A 14,188-nucleotide genomic window follows, 5' to 3' on the forward strand; every position below is an offset into this window, starting at 1 on the left:
ATTACTTCTGTTTTTCGGATATACATCGAAGAAGCACTTTATGTGTTTTCCCCATTGATCACATATAACTGATAAGTTAGCAAATGAACTTCTCTATTAAGGAAGCAAAATTGCATGCATTAATTCGCTTATTTCACAGAAAATGCTGGGGAGAGGCCTAAGAGTCTGTTCGTGTAAGTGCAGGAAATAACAAATCCAGTGATGAGAGAGAAATTGTTGTGATGTTAGTTATGCTCAGAGAAAAAAGTGCGGAAAAGCAGTCATTTTGACGGCAATCATGGTATAGTGTCGACTGTAATAGGTTGATGATGTTGATGATGATGATGATAATGGCGGTGACGGTTGTGATGGTAGTTGTGATTTGGTTGGTTGGTTATTTGGTTGGTAAATCGTGTGATTGTGACGATGGCACCCTATCCTGTTACAGGTATGGTGCTGTGTTGCTAGTCGTCTTCCAATACGTCTGCAAAATTTCGGAAACATCCATCGAGCGACATAACGGCGCTTCCATATATCAATCTAATATCTGAAATTGAAGTTATCGTTCCACCCTTCCTTGTTTTATGTTGAACTATCCTTAATTTCTCACTTAGCAATTCAGTAAGGATGAACTCATCCTTATTTTCCTCAGATTGATCACATTAACCGATCATTCATTAAAAATAATTTTAAGTCAAGTCTCCTTCTCCAAAATGGGGCAACAACCTATCATTTTTCTCTCCTCAGCACTTCATATTACTATATTCTTCGTCATTTCTGTTTTCGCAATATTATTTTAATAAAAAATTCAAAGAGAAGATTCACTCATATATTCCCTATTTCTTAGCTTTTGTATCATTTTAAGACTTTTTACATGAAAATATTTCAAAATAAGAGGGCTAATGAAGAAATTTAGATACCAAAGATATCTCGGATGTATTGGTTGTCAATCTTAGCTCAGAGGACATTTTAATTGACAGCCAACTCAATGATTTCTTCTTTTTTCAAATTATTATGTTATGTAAAAGCAAAAGTGAGAGAACAGCTTGTTGTCAAAATTGGATTTAACTTGTATAAGAATTGAAGAATTGAACGGTGGGAAGTAAGCAACAGAAGTAAGAAATATCGCATGAAGAGCCTTTTTGGTATGCTACACGCACAAATCAATCAGTCAATCTAACAGCATCGTGCGACTGTGTCGTGGATATCAATATCACGGTAGGAAGACTTGAGGTGAACTCCATCCGGTCAGATGATTTGAGTTCGGATTAATCTTAACTATTCGCAAAATTAGAAACAAACATATAGATATGATTAAGCAATATGCCGATATCAGTTGCATCGGATACATCCATACGCTTCTTCCGCTTTGCTCAGTGCAGACGGTTTACTTATTACTACTGCTACACGGTTTGTTCTATTTTGAAACATTCTCCCTAAAAATTAAGTGAAGAGAGGAAGAATGAAGGAATAGATGAAAAGAGGGTCGTTTTCATATATTGGTTATCTCACTGTGTGTGTGTGTGTGTGTGTGTGTGTGTGTGCGTGCATGTGTGTATGGGTGTGTGTCTGTGTGTGTGTGTATATAGTAGTAAAGATGATACTGGGCGAGTATGTCCTCCCTCACAGTTTGGGTGATTGCTGAGTTGAGCATCTTCCAGATTCCACTCTTTCCATTCCCTTCCTTCCTTTGCTTATCTCATTCATCTTTCAACAGTAAAACTTTCACGTGTTCCAATGGTGAATTGTTGGAACGCCCACGATCCACTACACTTCTCTTCCATCTCCACAGAAAAGAAAGGTACTATTGTTCGGTCGGTGTTCGATTGTTAAGTGGTTACGTTACATTTGATGGACAAACGGACAGCTCGGGAGAGAAAGGATACTTGTTCCTTTTCTTTAATCACTGATACTTGTCTTCTATGTGCTTTCTATCTATTATCAGCTAAGGGTGGATGACGATGTTGGTTGTTCTCAGCATTCATGACGAGTCGGGTATGAATGGGTCATATGCTTGTACCATCCTACTCTTCCCACTCTTATTTTATATGCTTTAAATTGGTATGTTTGAATTGCATGCATCATACCATACCACACCATTCGGAAATTGATCATTTTTTATTTTTTGTGGTCGAATTGTAGTCTTCATTTTTGTTCTCCACCCTCCACCCCCTCCCCCCTCTCCCCTTATAGAACGACACATTTCTTTGAGCCTAGTGCAATTTTGTATATGGTCCTAAGTTAATCTGATGCAATGATGTCGAATGAAAGGAAGAAATTAGCCAAGATGAGTGACTGATAACATCGTGGATGGTTTGTTGGAACCATGACGATTGGCCATATAACAATGACCATTGGCCATATCCATTTACTCACATTTATGTTCCACCTTACCTTATTTATTCTGCGGAATCTTCCACTCATCTACAAAGCCAAGTAAAGATAGAAAGATACATGGAGTAAAAGGAGAGGGTCTCTTAAATAAGCATAGTCGTAAGAAGTTCGCTATGACAGCGGTGTTAGCAGGGACCTTAGTTTGTGAAGGTCAAAGGTTATCGGGACACGTGCCATGTAGTTGTTAGTTTCTGCATAACTTATTGCAGTTATTTCCGACTAACTGCTGAGAAAGCTAAAAAATAGTAAGATCTTAGGTAAATAGGCATGCAATAATTCGGTCATTCATATCTCTTCCTTCTGACCTGTACTATGCAATTGAGTGGACACATCCCGTCTTCAACTCTTACTCTTTTTTCTCCCACTCATACTTCATGGAATGCTATTGTCTATAAGTTGCCTATAATTACGCTGTTTTCATTGTGATAACTTATATTTTGTCAGATAGATGCGCTTGTCACTATGGATACAAAATCTCTGAATCACCTGTCTTCAACCTATCCATCTAGGATTCTTATCGATCATGTATATGAGGGTCAAATAGCACCTTAAGTGTAGGTACATCCTTTCCGATTCTTGGGTCCATATATTTCATATTTTCCCTGTGGAAGAATTAAGTGGACGGACTCAGTATTGGCAGTCATATATAGTTGGGATATCTGATATTACATGTTCTATGTAGCATTTAGTCAGCTGGGTTCAGAAATTGGTAGTTATATGGAAAGCAATTGATTTTGTTAGTCGCCAAGATGTCCAAAATTACTGAACCAGTTTTTCGTTTCCTGAAATTCTGTATAAATAACTCTTCAATGAATCTAATGCTAGAATGAATTGTCGCTGGTATAACGATATTCAATACTCCGCATCTGGTCATGCCGATGAAACTGGCGGTTTTATATGACATTTTTTTGGACATTTTTGTGGAAGTCTGAAGCGAGCCAAAAGATTTGAATGCTTGTTGGCCAACTAGAATTAAGCTATTAGAATTACTGAAATATTGGATGGAATTGTTTTATTGTCTCTGTTATCACATTTCTCATCATCTGATCCGATGACCGATTGACTGACGTGATGATATAACATTTTTGTTTTTTAAAGGCTTATTCATAATGTATGTATAGCAGAAGTAAAAAAATGTGGGGAGAATTATTCGTTATTTCATTTCCTGAAAGATTTGAATTTTCGGGTAACATGGAGTTTTCCCATGATAACACGTCGTTCTTTTCCTTTTGACAGTTTTGTATATTTACACAGCAGTAGACACATTTTAATGGATAGAGTGTATTACGAATGCAATGGATCACCATTGTCGACACTTATCAACTATCACCATTACCCTCTCCTTCCTTTTTTTTTTTTGCTATTCTCATCACTATCAGCAAAGCAATGTAGGTGATGCATATGACGATTTGCTATGATCCTTCCAAACCTTTCCTGATTTCTCCTGTGGCATTGTACAAATCATATGGAACGTTTAGGTTAGAAAAGATATTCTAATTGTTGAAATATATTCAAGAAATTTGAAAATATATTTATAAAACGCTGACATATATGCCCATTCAAGGGTAGCCAGTTCTTATGTTCTTTTACCTGTCCTAGCATGATACTTCAAATTGCATCACTCTGATAATTTTGATGGTTCAGTATGCTTGTGATGTTCCCTCTAACCACAAATCATTTCGTTAAAAATTATGAAAAAAGGAAGCCTGGGAAACATTTTTTGACCTTCGTTTTGCAGGAGATGATGAGCAGCCTATTTCACGAACCTGCAGTGAAGAAGCTGCTTGGATGGAAGCAAGGTGATGAGGAGGAAAAGTGGGCAGAAAAGGTTTGAATAGTTGTACTTTTTGTTTGACATATGAATAGTTAATCGAATCCCACCTTCCCTAGTGAGTTCTGCATTTTCACTGATTACTACTTTGCCAAATGGCTTGTGATTGTAGTTCATTCTTCATCAAACGTGTGTTAGTGATGTTTTAATGGTATTGATGCTAAAGGTACCCTACTTTTTATCCGAAACCAAAATCTTCGTAGATGAAAATTTGTCAGTCAACTGTTTGAGTAGTGAGAAACAATGAATAAATTTGATATGTAGGAAATGAGGGCAAGTTTCGAAATAACGCAATTCTTTTGTTCTTACCGAATGAATGTTCACCTCCAGTCCTTTTTCGGCGGTTTGTAGTGGTAAGGTTGTATCAGTTGCCCTCTTAAAGGTGATAACGAACCAGTTTGTTTGCACCACATTCCATTTCAGTCTATTTGAAATGCTAAAGCACAATTCTGCTTTCAATATACTTGGGTGTACTTTCTAGGGTGCTGGGCAATTTTTCTTATTTTTTCTCTCCATTCATTGTTATGGATGCGGTGGTTAGCAAGAGGGAACCATCGCTAAAAAATGTAATTTGTACAAATTTTCTTGGATGCTATTTAAATCCTTAGTTCATCAGCACCCTTAATTCCTGCTGAAAAGATAGTTTCCAAATCATCCCATTGTTCGTCCTTGTTTTTTTCTAAATTCATTCAAGATGCAATGAAATCTACCAGATCACAATTTCTTTTCCTTTTTTCTAGGCTGTGGATTCTCTTGTCAAAAAATTAAAAAAAAAAGAATGGTCAAGGTACTATTGAAGACCTTGAGTTTGCACTTGCAAATCCCGGATCTCATAGTAAATGTGTCACAATACCTCGTTCGCTTGATGGACGACTTCAGGTGTTCTTTTATTTATTTATTTTCTGTGTTTCCAATAACAAATCCTTAGTGGCCCCTCGGTTTTTTCTCTTTATTAGAATGGGCTTTTGTTACCAAGAAATTTTTGTTTGGATACTTGCTTTTATATCAAGATTAATTACGCATGCTTCGGCAATACACATACATTGCTTTATGAGAAATTAATAGGAAGTGGCCAAAGTTAAATATCTTATCCACATCGACAGGTAATTGAGAAAAAAACTGTTTGACTCTAAAATAATAATGCGTAATTTTTCAATCTTGCCTTTTTGAGGTTTCGCATCGAAAGGGACTTCCTCATGTAATATATTGTAAAGTATGGCGATGGCGTGATTTGCAATCGCATCATGAGCTCAAATCTGTACCTGAATGTTTATATTCATATGATAGCAAGCAGCCTCTAATTTGTATTAATCCTTACCATTACCAAAAGATTGAATCTCAGGTAGTATTTATAGATATTTTGTCGACATTATCGACATCATGATAAGTCGTTGTCATTAAAATTAGTTATTGATATTACCTTGAACTTCTCAGCGACTTTTGGCCGAAATTTGCATTTGGGATTGTCAAGATTCAAGATTCTATAAGAACTTCTGCTCACTAATAATCATCGGCTTCACTAGAACTGTTCAGTCATTGATGGTAGCAAATTATGTATTGGGAAAGGAATTGCGCCTTAACCATACATTGATTCTCGAAAGATTGATGGGAAAGCATTGTTCTCTTGATTTTACTTCTACACTAGGCTGCCTATATACCTGGTCTTAGCCAACAAGCATGCAGTAGTATTTTGTTTGTTTGTTCGAAGGTTTTGAAGTATAGGTTCCATTTCGTCTATAGAGACGAAATCTCTATATTGTTATGTATTTGTAATTCTTACTGGCATGAATTGTTCGGGGAAAATGCTGGATTGATTCAGTCATTTTCAGATCATCCCGGTAGCAGTTCCACATTCTGTTCCATTCCCCAATATTCTCCATAGAGATATTCCACCGTCAGTGAGCTCTATTCCCCCTAACATGGTAAGTACATACGTACTGTTGATTAGCTGAATATTTTTTCCATTTATCCTCACTTAATATCAATTTTCAAACACGAATTCAGTAGGCTATATCCCTGTCTGACCGCGGGCAGTTTAAAATTCCGTTTGAATTTCATTCTTTCGTGCTAAGTGAATGAAAACTTACAGTATGGACATCATCAGTCGCTTGAAATACCTTCGTCGCTAAATACTCCAATGGAATATTGTGCTTATCGAGATACTTCCTCCTACTCATCTGGTACGTTTCTTTTGTCGTATTTGTGTTGTCTGTAAGTGATGTAAGATAAGGGATGTAACTGTTAGCAGTGGGAAGAGCACATTCTATTTTCAACTTAAAAATTTCTTTTTTAGCAAGTCCTTTATCGGTGTTCAGCGAGGACTGCGAAACAATATCATCAGAAATCGAATCGGGTTACTACTATCCAGAACCGAATTTCTGGTGTTCACTTGGCTACTATGAGCTTAATTCTCGCGTCGGTGAACTTTTCAAGGTTTATTATTCCAGACTCGTCTGATTGTTTCGTCTCATTGTCGCTGTTTTTCAATTTTTTCATCGCCAGTGATTATCGATGCATATTAGAACCCTAGAAGTGATATAATTTGAGACAACAAATTGAATTCCAGATTTCAGATTGCAGCACTGTAAATTCTGAAAAGTTGCGTTTATATTGGCTGGTGGAGTCCTTAATGAGAATTCCACCGAGAAATCAAACGATTATCTTGAATTTAATTTGTACTATCGACTTTTATATTTCGATATATTTAGATAAGGAATCTGGAAGTAGTTGTCGATGGATTTACAGATCCATCAAATTCTGATGATCGAGTCTGTCTTGGCCTGCTGACCAATGTTAATCGAAATGCAACCATAGAAAATACTCGGAAACACATAGGAAAAGGTAGAGTTTTTAGAAAATAACAAAAAGACTATTCACCAAGTGACAGAATGAATTAGTAGATAATGTCCTGTGTCCAAAAAAAACGGCTTTTTGCTTGCTACCAGTGAATTTGACAGATTTTAGAGTCTTACGAGTTCGCACCTAAGTTGGACTGGCTTGCACTTTCTTTTGAAGCATATATTGAGTTTGTGGTAGTTAGTTGTGGTTTATGCAGGAGATCGCAGATGTTATTACAATGAACAATAAATATGGTATATAATAACTGATAATATGCAAAACATTAGATATCTTAGTAATAATTTTCTTTGCAGGAGTGAAATTGACATGTGAAGAGACGACACATGATGTAATTGTGACGAATCTTTCAGATTCTCCAATATTCGTACAGTCTAGAAATAGCAATTATAAACTTAATTGTATGCCAAATGCTGTTTGTAGGATACCTCCTGGACATTTCATGTACATATTTCATCATCAGTTATTTGTGCAGGTAATCGTTATAACTCTCAGTGGCAGGTTTTCTTATTTTTCGGGTAATAAGCTTGTCTGATTATTCACTTTAATACTTCTCTCCCAACTGATGGCTTGACCACACTTTCAAATCAGTCTTTATCCACTGGTTGAACATTGGATGGTGTGAACAATTTGAAAAGTAATAGTTGCTTCTTGTTTTAGAACTTTTGGGAATAAACTCGTTGTTTGCACATTACATGAATCAAGTGATTAGTTAATGTTGTTTTTTTTAGATGCTACGACGAGCAGAGCGAGAAGGCTATAACAATGTTTATGAGTTGACAAAAATGTGTTTTATTCGAATATCATTCGTAAAAGGTTGGGGAGGTCCAGAATATCACCGCCAGGATGTCACCTCGACGCCATGCTGGATGGAAATGCAGTTACACGGACCACTTGCAGTAGGTTTTTAATATATATTGGTAAATTCGGCTGATTTTCTAACAGTGGGCTTTTTGTTATGATATTTAATGGTGATTTGAATCGATGAGGGTGAGTGGTTCGAGGTCAAATTTTCTTCACTTTCGTTGTTCGTTGTAATTGGTTTAAAAAAAAAAACAAAATATAAGCAGGCGTTCCAGTGAGACTAAATAGCAGTGGACATAACGTCGGAACCATAGTGTTCAAAATGATGTCTTTTTTTCAGTGCATAGATCAAGTGATCGAAAGATTGGATCCACCGGCAAATCCCATATCTTCTGTATCTTGACATTTTTTTCCTAGTATATTTAATCTGTATTGGTGCCTGTCTTAATATTGCAAATTTTCTGTTGTTTTGCGTCTTGCAAAAAAAAGTACGTTTCCCGAAACAAACATTATTAAAATTCCTGCAAAAGATTCGTAAAAAAAAGGCATCTAAATCGCGCAAAAATACATTAGACAACATGGTGATGATTTTTACGCAAGTTGTATGATTTATAGAAAAAACTGCATTTCATTCATACTTAGTCATTCTTTTAAATTGTTGAAGTTTGCAGTCATTTTCATGATATCAGTTGGTTTTATCGGTGCATACAGTCCTCTTCCCTTACAAGAAGATGAATTAAATATGGTAAGTCGAGTGTAATCTTATAATCTGTGTGGCAGTTATAAGTGATTATATAATTTACCTTGTTTCCGACCCGAGGACTGTGACACATGTTATTTAGAATTGATCGGTTAACATACTGAACTGTAATATTTATGTCGCGAGTAAACGCGAGGAAGTTCTGTGATGAAGAGAAGAGATGGCTTTTGGATATCAGTCGATTTAATAGCAGGGATAAATTATTCCGAACAACTATTCCAGTATTCAAGTCTACCAAAAGCATCTGGTATAATCAAGTACCAATCACCAAAAATATTTTCAAAAATTCATTACCGCTGATGATTACATAATCATAGAGCAGTATCTCATTAAAGAAGCTCAGAAAAATGAAGTCACAGAAAAAAAAGTTGCAACTAACAGCTGATAATTATGGACTGTTAAGAGGCTGTAGACGTATAACAGAATTTAAGCTGAACAAGGATGCGATATATCTAATAAGGTAGAGACACTGACTGTCATACACATGAAAAAAAAAAAACGTTCCATAATGAGATAATAAATCAAACACTGTCGGAATTAAAAAAATTTCTGGACAGAAAGAGGAAGGAGTACTACAGTGAAAAGAATCGTCAAAGGAGATTGTATATTGTGTAAATGGTGGAACAATAAACCGTTCCAGCTATCGAATTAACTTCCCATGTCCAAAAGGACGCGTACAGCGACCATTAGCATTTACAATTATTGGATTAGATTATTTTGGCTCAGTTAACATTAGAGGACAATTATCAACTACCGAACACTGTATTGTATTCTGTTGTTTGACTCCTCAAGTAGTACACCTTGAAGCAGTGCAAGATTTAAGTGCACAGGCTTCTCTACATGTGCTTCGAAGATTTATTCTTATGTCGTGGAACACCAGAAACAGTCGTGACAATGCACCTAACTTTAGAGCAATAACAGATCTACAGTGGAATGTAATCTCAGAGTTTGAGATTACATTCCACCGTAGATCACTGTAGTACTTCGTTACTGCAGCAATAATAAAATTAGATGGAAGTATATGAGTGTCGCAAACCTAGAGATCTTGTAACAGCGTTCAGAGTGTTTATATATCATTTCACACAAAATATTTTCCTACACCCGATTTATCTAATTTTCAAGTCGTGTGGAAGTATTTGCTGTTTTGTGCTGGGGACGTTGTGTGCATCCGGTAAGCCGATTTCCATTCGAATTTTTGTATAATCTTGTAGGTAAATCCCAGGATTTTTATATGTAACCCACATCCACTAAATAAAGGAGGGTTAGTCTTTGTCGCTGATATCGAAAATGAAAACAAAGGGACAGTAATCCACTTTGTGGGAAGCCAGCCATCTTTGGTTACATGCCTATTGTTTGACATTTGTGCTAACAAAGAGCGTTATACCAATGTGCGTTCCATAAAGGTGCTAATTCTTATAATCTTAAAACGGTACAAAGCAGAGGGTCCTGAGTACCAATCTATTATATAAATGTGTTTTATCGAAGTCCGTTGGATACATGATATGCGGCCAAATAAGGCCTTCTTTGTTGTCTTCTTTGTTTTTAATGATTTCATCATTTTTGTTGTACCAATGTCTTAATTGCGAAGTTCATTGTTATATTAACAAATTTATTGTAATAAAAGATTTAATTACCCAAGTTTGAGGTACCATCAACCAAAGAGGCAAAAAGCTTTGTCATGATCGAAGAAAAACCGGCAATGAATTTGGTCCAACCAGCCAGATCTGAACAAGAACAGAGGGATTCAATTAAGAAAGGTGTGATCGGAAGATTCAATCAAGGAAGAAGCGACGCAGCATGTAAGTTTTATTCAGATCAGTCTACAAGAGAAATTGAAAATGAGGTGAAAAAAGCATAGAAGAAGCAGGAAAGGAAAGTTCTCCTTCTTACCTCATTAGAAGAAATTTGAAGTCTCTTTAGAACACTGCAAGAAAGACTGTTGAACAAGCTATAGAGTTACAAGGAAAGGAACCATCAACGGAATTAAGTCGCCAAAGAACGATAGAATAGCTAAAATGACAAAAATCTGCTACTGACAAACAAGTAATAGTGTTGTTGTAAAGTATAATCTAATCTCTAAGGCAAATGATTTGGAGACAGAATGGAAAGAATTATTACGTCCAACAAAAGATGATGAGTGAGAGAATGACGTTGTATCATACGAGGATTACTTGTATGACGACTCTTTTTGACACATAAGATCATCGTGAAAGAGCTTCACTTCTTACGAACCAAATGGAATAAGTGAGGTAGTCATAGAAATTAAAGTGGAAATCATGAAAAACATGTCTGCTAAGACTTTCATGAAAACGTTCAGGAGATTTGTTAGCGAAGGCGACGTCCAAATTTTTTTGTTAATCGATAATGTCAAGAACTTTGCTCTAGCTTCTAAGTACAGGAGAATAGCAATCAAAAAAAAGGCAATTAAAGTGGCAATTTGTTATCCCAGGGGTCCCCTGGCAAACTGTTCACGACAGGATGGTTGGAGTGGTAAAGAGAACTTTGCAGAGAGCACCGAAAAAGAAGCTTATGGAAGAAAGGAAATCCACCACTATGATAACTGAGATTGAATTCTTGGTAAACGAATAACACTGGCAGATTATGAAAGGGATGAAGAGCTAGGATTACGTTCAGGGGATTTTTTGTGACCTGGCTGAAACGATGTGAAAAATTCGTTGGAATATGAGAACAATTTAAATGAGAATGACGAATCGAAGACTTCAAATGCGATACAAAACCGCTCCATTCGGCAAGAGTTAATAAACCATTACCAGTGATCTTTATTCATTACCCCGGGGGCTCTGGGTTGTAACGAGACTAATTTAAAAACTGAGTCCTGATGAGGGGAGTGTCATCGAATTTTCTTTAACCGTGACAAAAATTAAGGGTTTTTTCTGCCTCTTTGGTTGGTAGTACCTCAAACTTAGGCAATTAATACAACAACGAACTTGGCAATTGTAACATCGATACAATAAATTAATGACGAAATCACCAAGAACAAGGGAAGAGTAAATAATCCCCGACATCGTATATCCAACCGATCTCGATGAAACACATTTGTAAAATGGATTGATGCTTTTCACTTCCTCAAGTGAAAGGGACCTACACTGTTTCAAGATTGCAAGAATTAGTATCTTTATGGAGCGCATATTGGTATAGCGCTCTTTGTTATAGCAAATGTAAAACGATATAAGCATATAACACAAAAATGTCTGGCTTTTGACAAAGAGGACTACTGTCTCTTTGTTTTCGCTCGAGAAGGTTACAATGCTTGTGGAAGATATGGCAGGAGGATTATTTGGAAGATTTAAAGAAAATAACGCGAAAATTGCATAAAAACCGTCGCAATCCTGTACGACGTAAGCCAAGTAGCGAAGTAGTATTATTAAGAGGTCTTAGAAATTCTTGAGAAATTGATCGAGTAGAAAACTGATCGAGAGAAAAGATGGACATTGACCACCTCTATCGTGTGTCGCGAATCCCGATTCGCGAGACTCCAACCATGCCTCAAACAAACAAATAAATCAAATAAATTTCTTGTTGTAAATGAATGTTCCAAATGTTGTGAATCATTTAGCAAAATTTACATCCTTAGATTTATTTCTTGTTTCAATTCCCATGTTTTTCCTTTTTATCTAAGCACATATCTTTGTTTAGAAATGCCTTTGTTAGCAATTGCTTAAAATATCTAACTAAATTCACATCTTAAACATTTCCTTTGTTCTTGTTCCCCCCAAAAAAAATTTTACATCCTTCTCGTTTCGATCTCCTAAGATCCTTATGCTGTAATTGAACGCTACAGTTTTCAGCCATGATGGCAAAACCACTCCCACTTTTTCCGTATATAAGCGATATTGAGTAAACCAAGGGGTTCTTTTTGGACAATCAGTTGTTCTTCATTATACTTGATCAGTTTGGATTATTCTTTTTTTCATTATCACCAAGTTGTGTCGTTTTTGTGACCTGACCCTTGACAAGTAAAGAATCAACTCTTGTCTTTGCCACAACGTACGACACACGCACGTTATCCACATCAAACTTGATGCAGCTAATACTTCAGGTGACCTCAATTCTTCTCCTCTACAACTAACATGTAAAAAACCCCCTGTTGTTTTCTTGTTTCCAACTATTGACTGACCGAAAATCACGACATCGTGAGGATGTCGAATGGCCTGCAGTTGACTCACACTGTGTAACATCTGTATCCATTAGAGATCTCCTGAAAGCCCAAACTTTATATTTCTTGCTTCCCGACTATCGCTGATATCCCGAGTGGAAAAAAAGGAACAGTAATCCTCTTTCTTGAAAGCCAGACGTTTTTGGCCAGACGTTATATATCGTTTTACATTTGTGCTAACAAAGGGCGCTATACCAATATGTGTCGTGACAAAAATTAAGACAATTAGAAGATGAGGATTACTGTTCCTGTTAGTAATAAAGCAGTCATGTTTTTGAAAGAATGACTTGCTGAATACTGATTGGTTATATGCTCGAAGAGTATAGTAGTTATCCTTTATTGTTGTTCAAATAACATACAATAAAAGTAGAACTAATTCTGACTATAGTAAAATGAGGTTCAAATTAATAACGTAGAATAACGGGAGAAATATTGAAGTAGCAATTCGTAAACGGAGAGGAAATAAATCCAGATTGTGTTGAGTAGAGTTGAGAAGCAACGTGGAGAAAATTAACATTGGGCCTTGTTGGAGATTCTTAGGATTTATATATGGGATGTGTGAAGAGGAACAATCATTACATATTGACAGTATTCTCCCAGATGCAAGAGAAATTTACATATAAGAACAGTTTTCTTAGAAAAAATTGCATAGAAACTATTTTATCTGATGTACAGCTTTCTCACCATTGTATAAAAGATTTTGCATGGGATAAAGCCTTTACAAATTAGTTACCATATATGCACAAAACATCAGAAAAAGCACTTTTAGTAGATTAGATACCTGACTCATGACTTAAAGCATGAGAAAAAAAAATATAAATGCGATCTATTTGAATGAATGGTTTTATGACACAACTATTTCGGTTTTCCCGACACTTCCAACTGAGCGAAAATTTTAGGTTTGGGAGATGTAATTAAAAATATCTATATGATTTGGTTGTTTAATAAATTTATTTTGGTTTTGTTGGGTTTTTAGTGAGACAGCTAACTCAATTTCAGTCCGGTTTGTCGTTAGATTTGAACGTTTAATACAAGGCAGATGAAATATGGAACAATTTTACTTTCACTTTAATAATAATTATTGCCAAACAAATTATGAAAACACAAAAGTCAAAAGTGATGAGCCGCCAATGCATCACAAAGTTGTCCAGTTCTTCTTGTATTAGTTCGGTCATTTTGTTGACTCCATGTCCGATTTGTTCTGATAGTTACGGTGTTTTCTTGGTTGATCTCTCCCCAGATATTCCATTCTGGCCGTTTGGCTTGATAATTGCTGTAGGTCTGTTGTTATGATAAGATTTCCTAGCTCAGTATTTATTCTTTCTAATCTCAAAGTGATCGGTGATGCCACTGGCAAATTTTATTGACTTCAATTCGGGGTTGTTCG

At 36.1% G+C, this 14,188-nt stretch overlaps 2 protein-coding genes across 2 annotated transcripts; one reads left to right on the forward strand and one right to left on the reverse strand.

Annotated features, from left to right (window-relative positions):
- Positions 1-234: 234 nt before the first annotated feature.
- On the reverse strand, positions 235-1,410 carry LOAG_07722 (hypothetical protein; the record flags this gene model as incomplete). Its single annotated transcript, XM_003143255.1, has 2 exons — positions 235-463; positions 1,337-1,410. 2 exons carry the CDS (start codon positions 1,408-1,410, stop codon positions 235-237), a joined length of 303 nt encoding a protein of 100 aa, XP_003143303.1.
- Positions 1,411-4,117: 2,707 nt separating this feature from the next.
- Positions 4,118-8,267, forward strand: LOAG_07723 (Smad1; the record flags this gene model as incomplete). The annotated part of the gene is made up of 10 exons (XM_020447523.1): positions 4,118-4,201; positions 4,982-5,083; positions 5,376-5,546; positions 6,034-6,126; positions 6,294-6,384; positions 6,498-6,637; positions 6,913-7,045; positions 7,357-7,535; positions 7,792-7,959; positions 8,205-8,267. 10 exons carry the CDS (start codon positions 4,118-4,120, stop codon positions 8,265-8,267), a joined length of 1,224 nt encoding a protein of 407 aa, XP_020302256.1.
- Positions 8,268-14,188: the final 5,921 nt, after the last annotated feature.

This window comes from Loa loa (genome assembly GCF_000183805.2).
Source record: "Loa loa unplaced genomic scaffold supercont3.593, whole genome shotgun sequence".
Classification (NCBI taxonomy): domain Eukaryota; kingdom Metazoa; phylum Nematoda; class Chromadorea; order Rhabditida; family Onchocercidae; genus Loa; species Loa loa.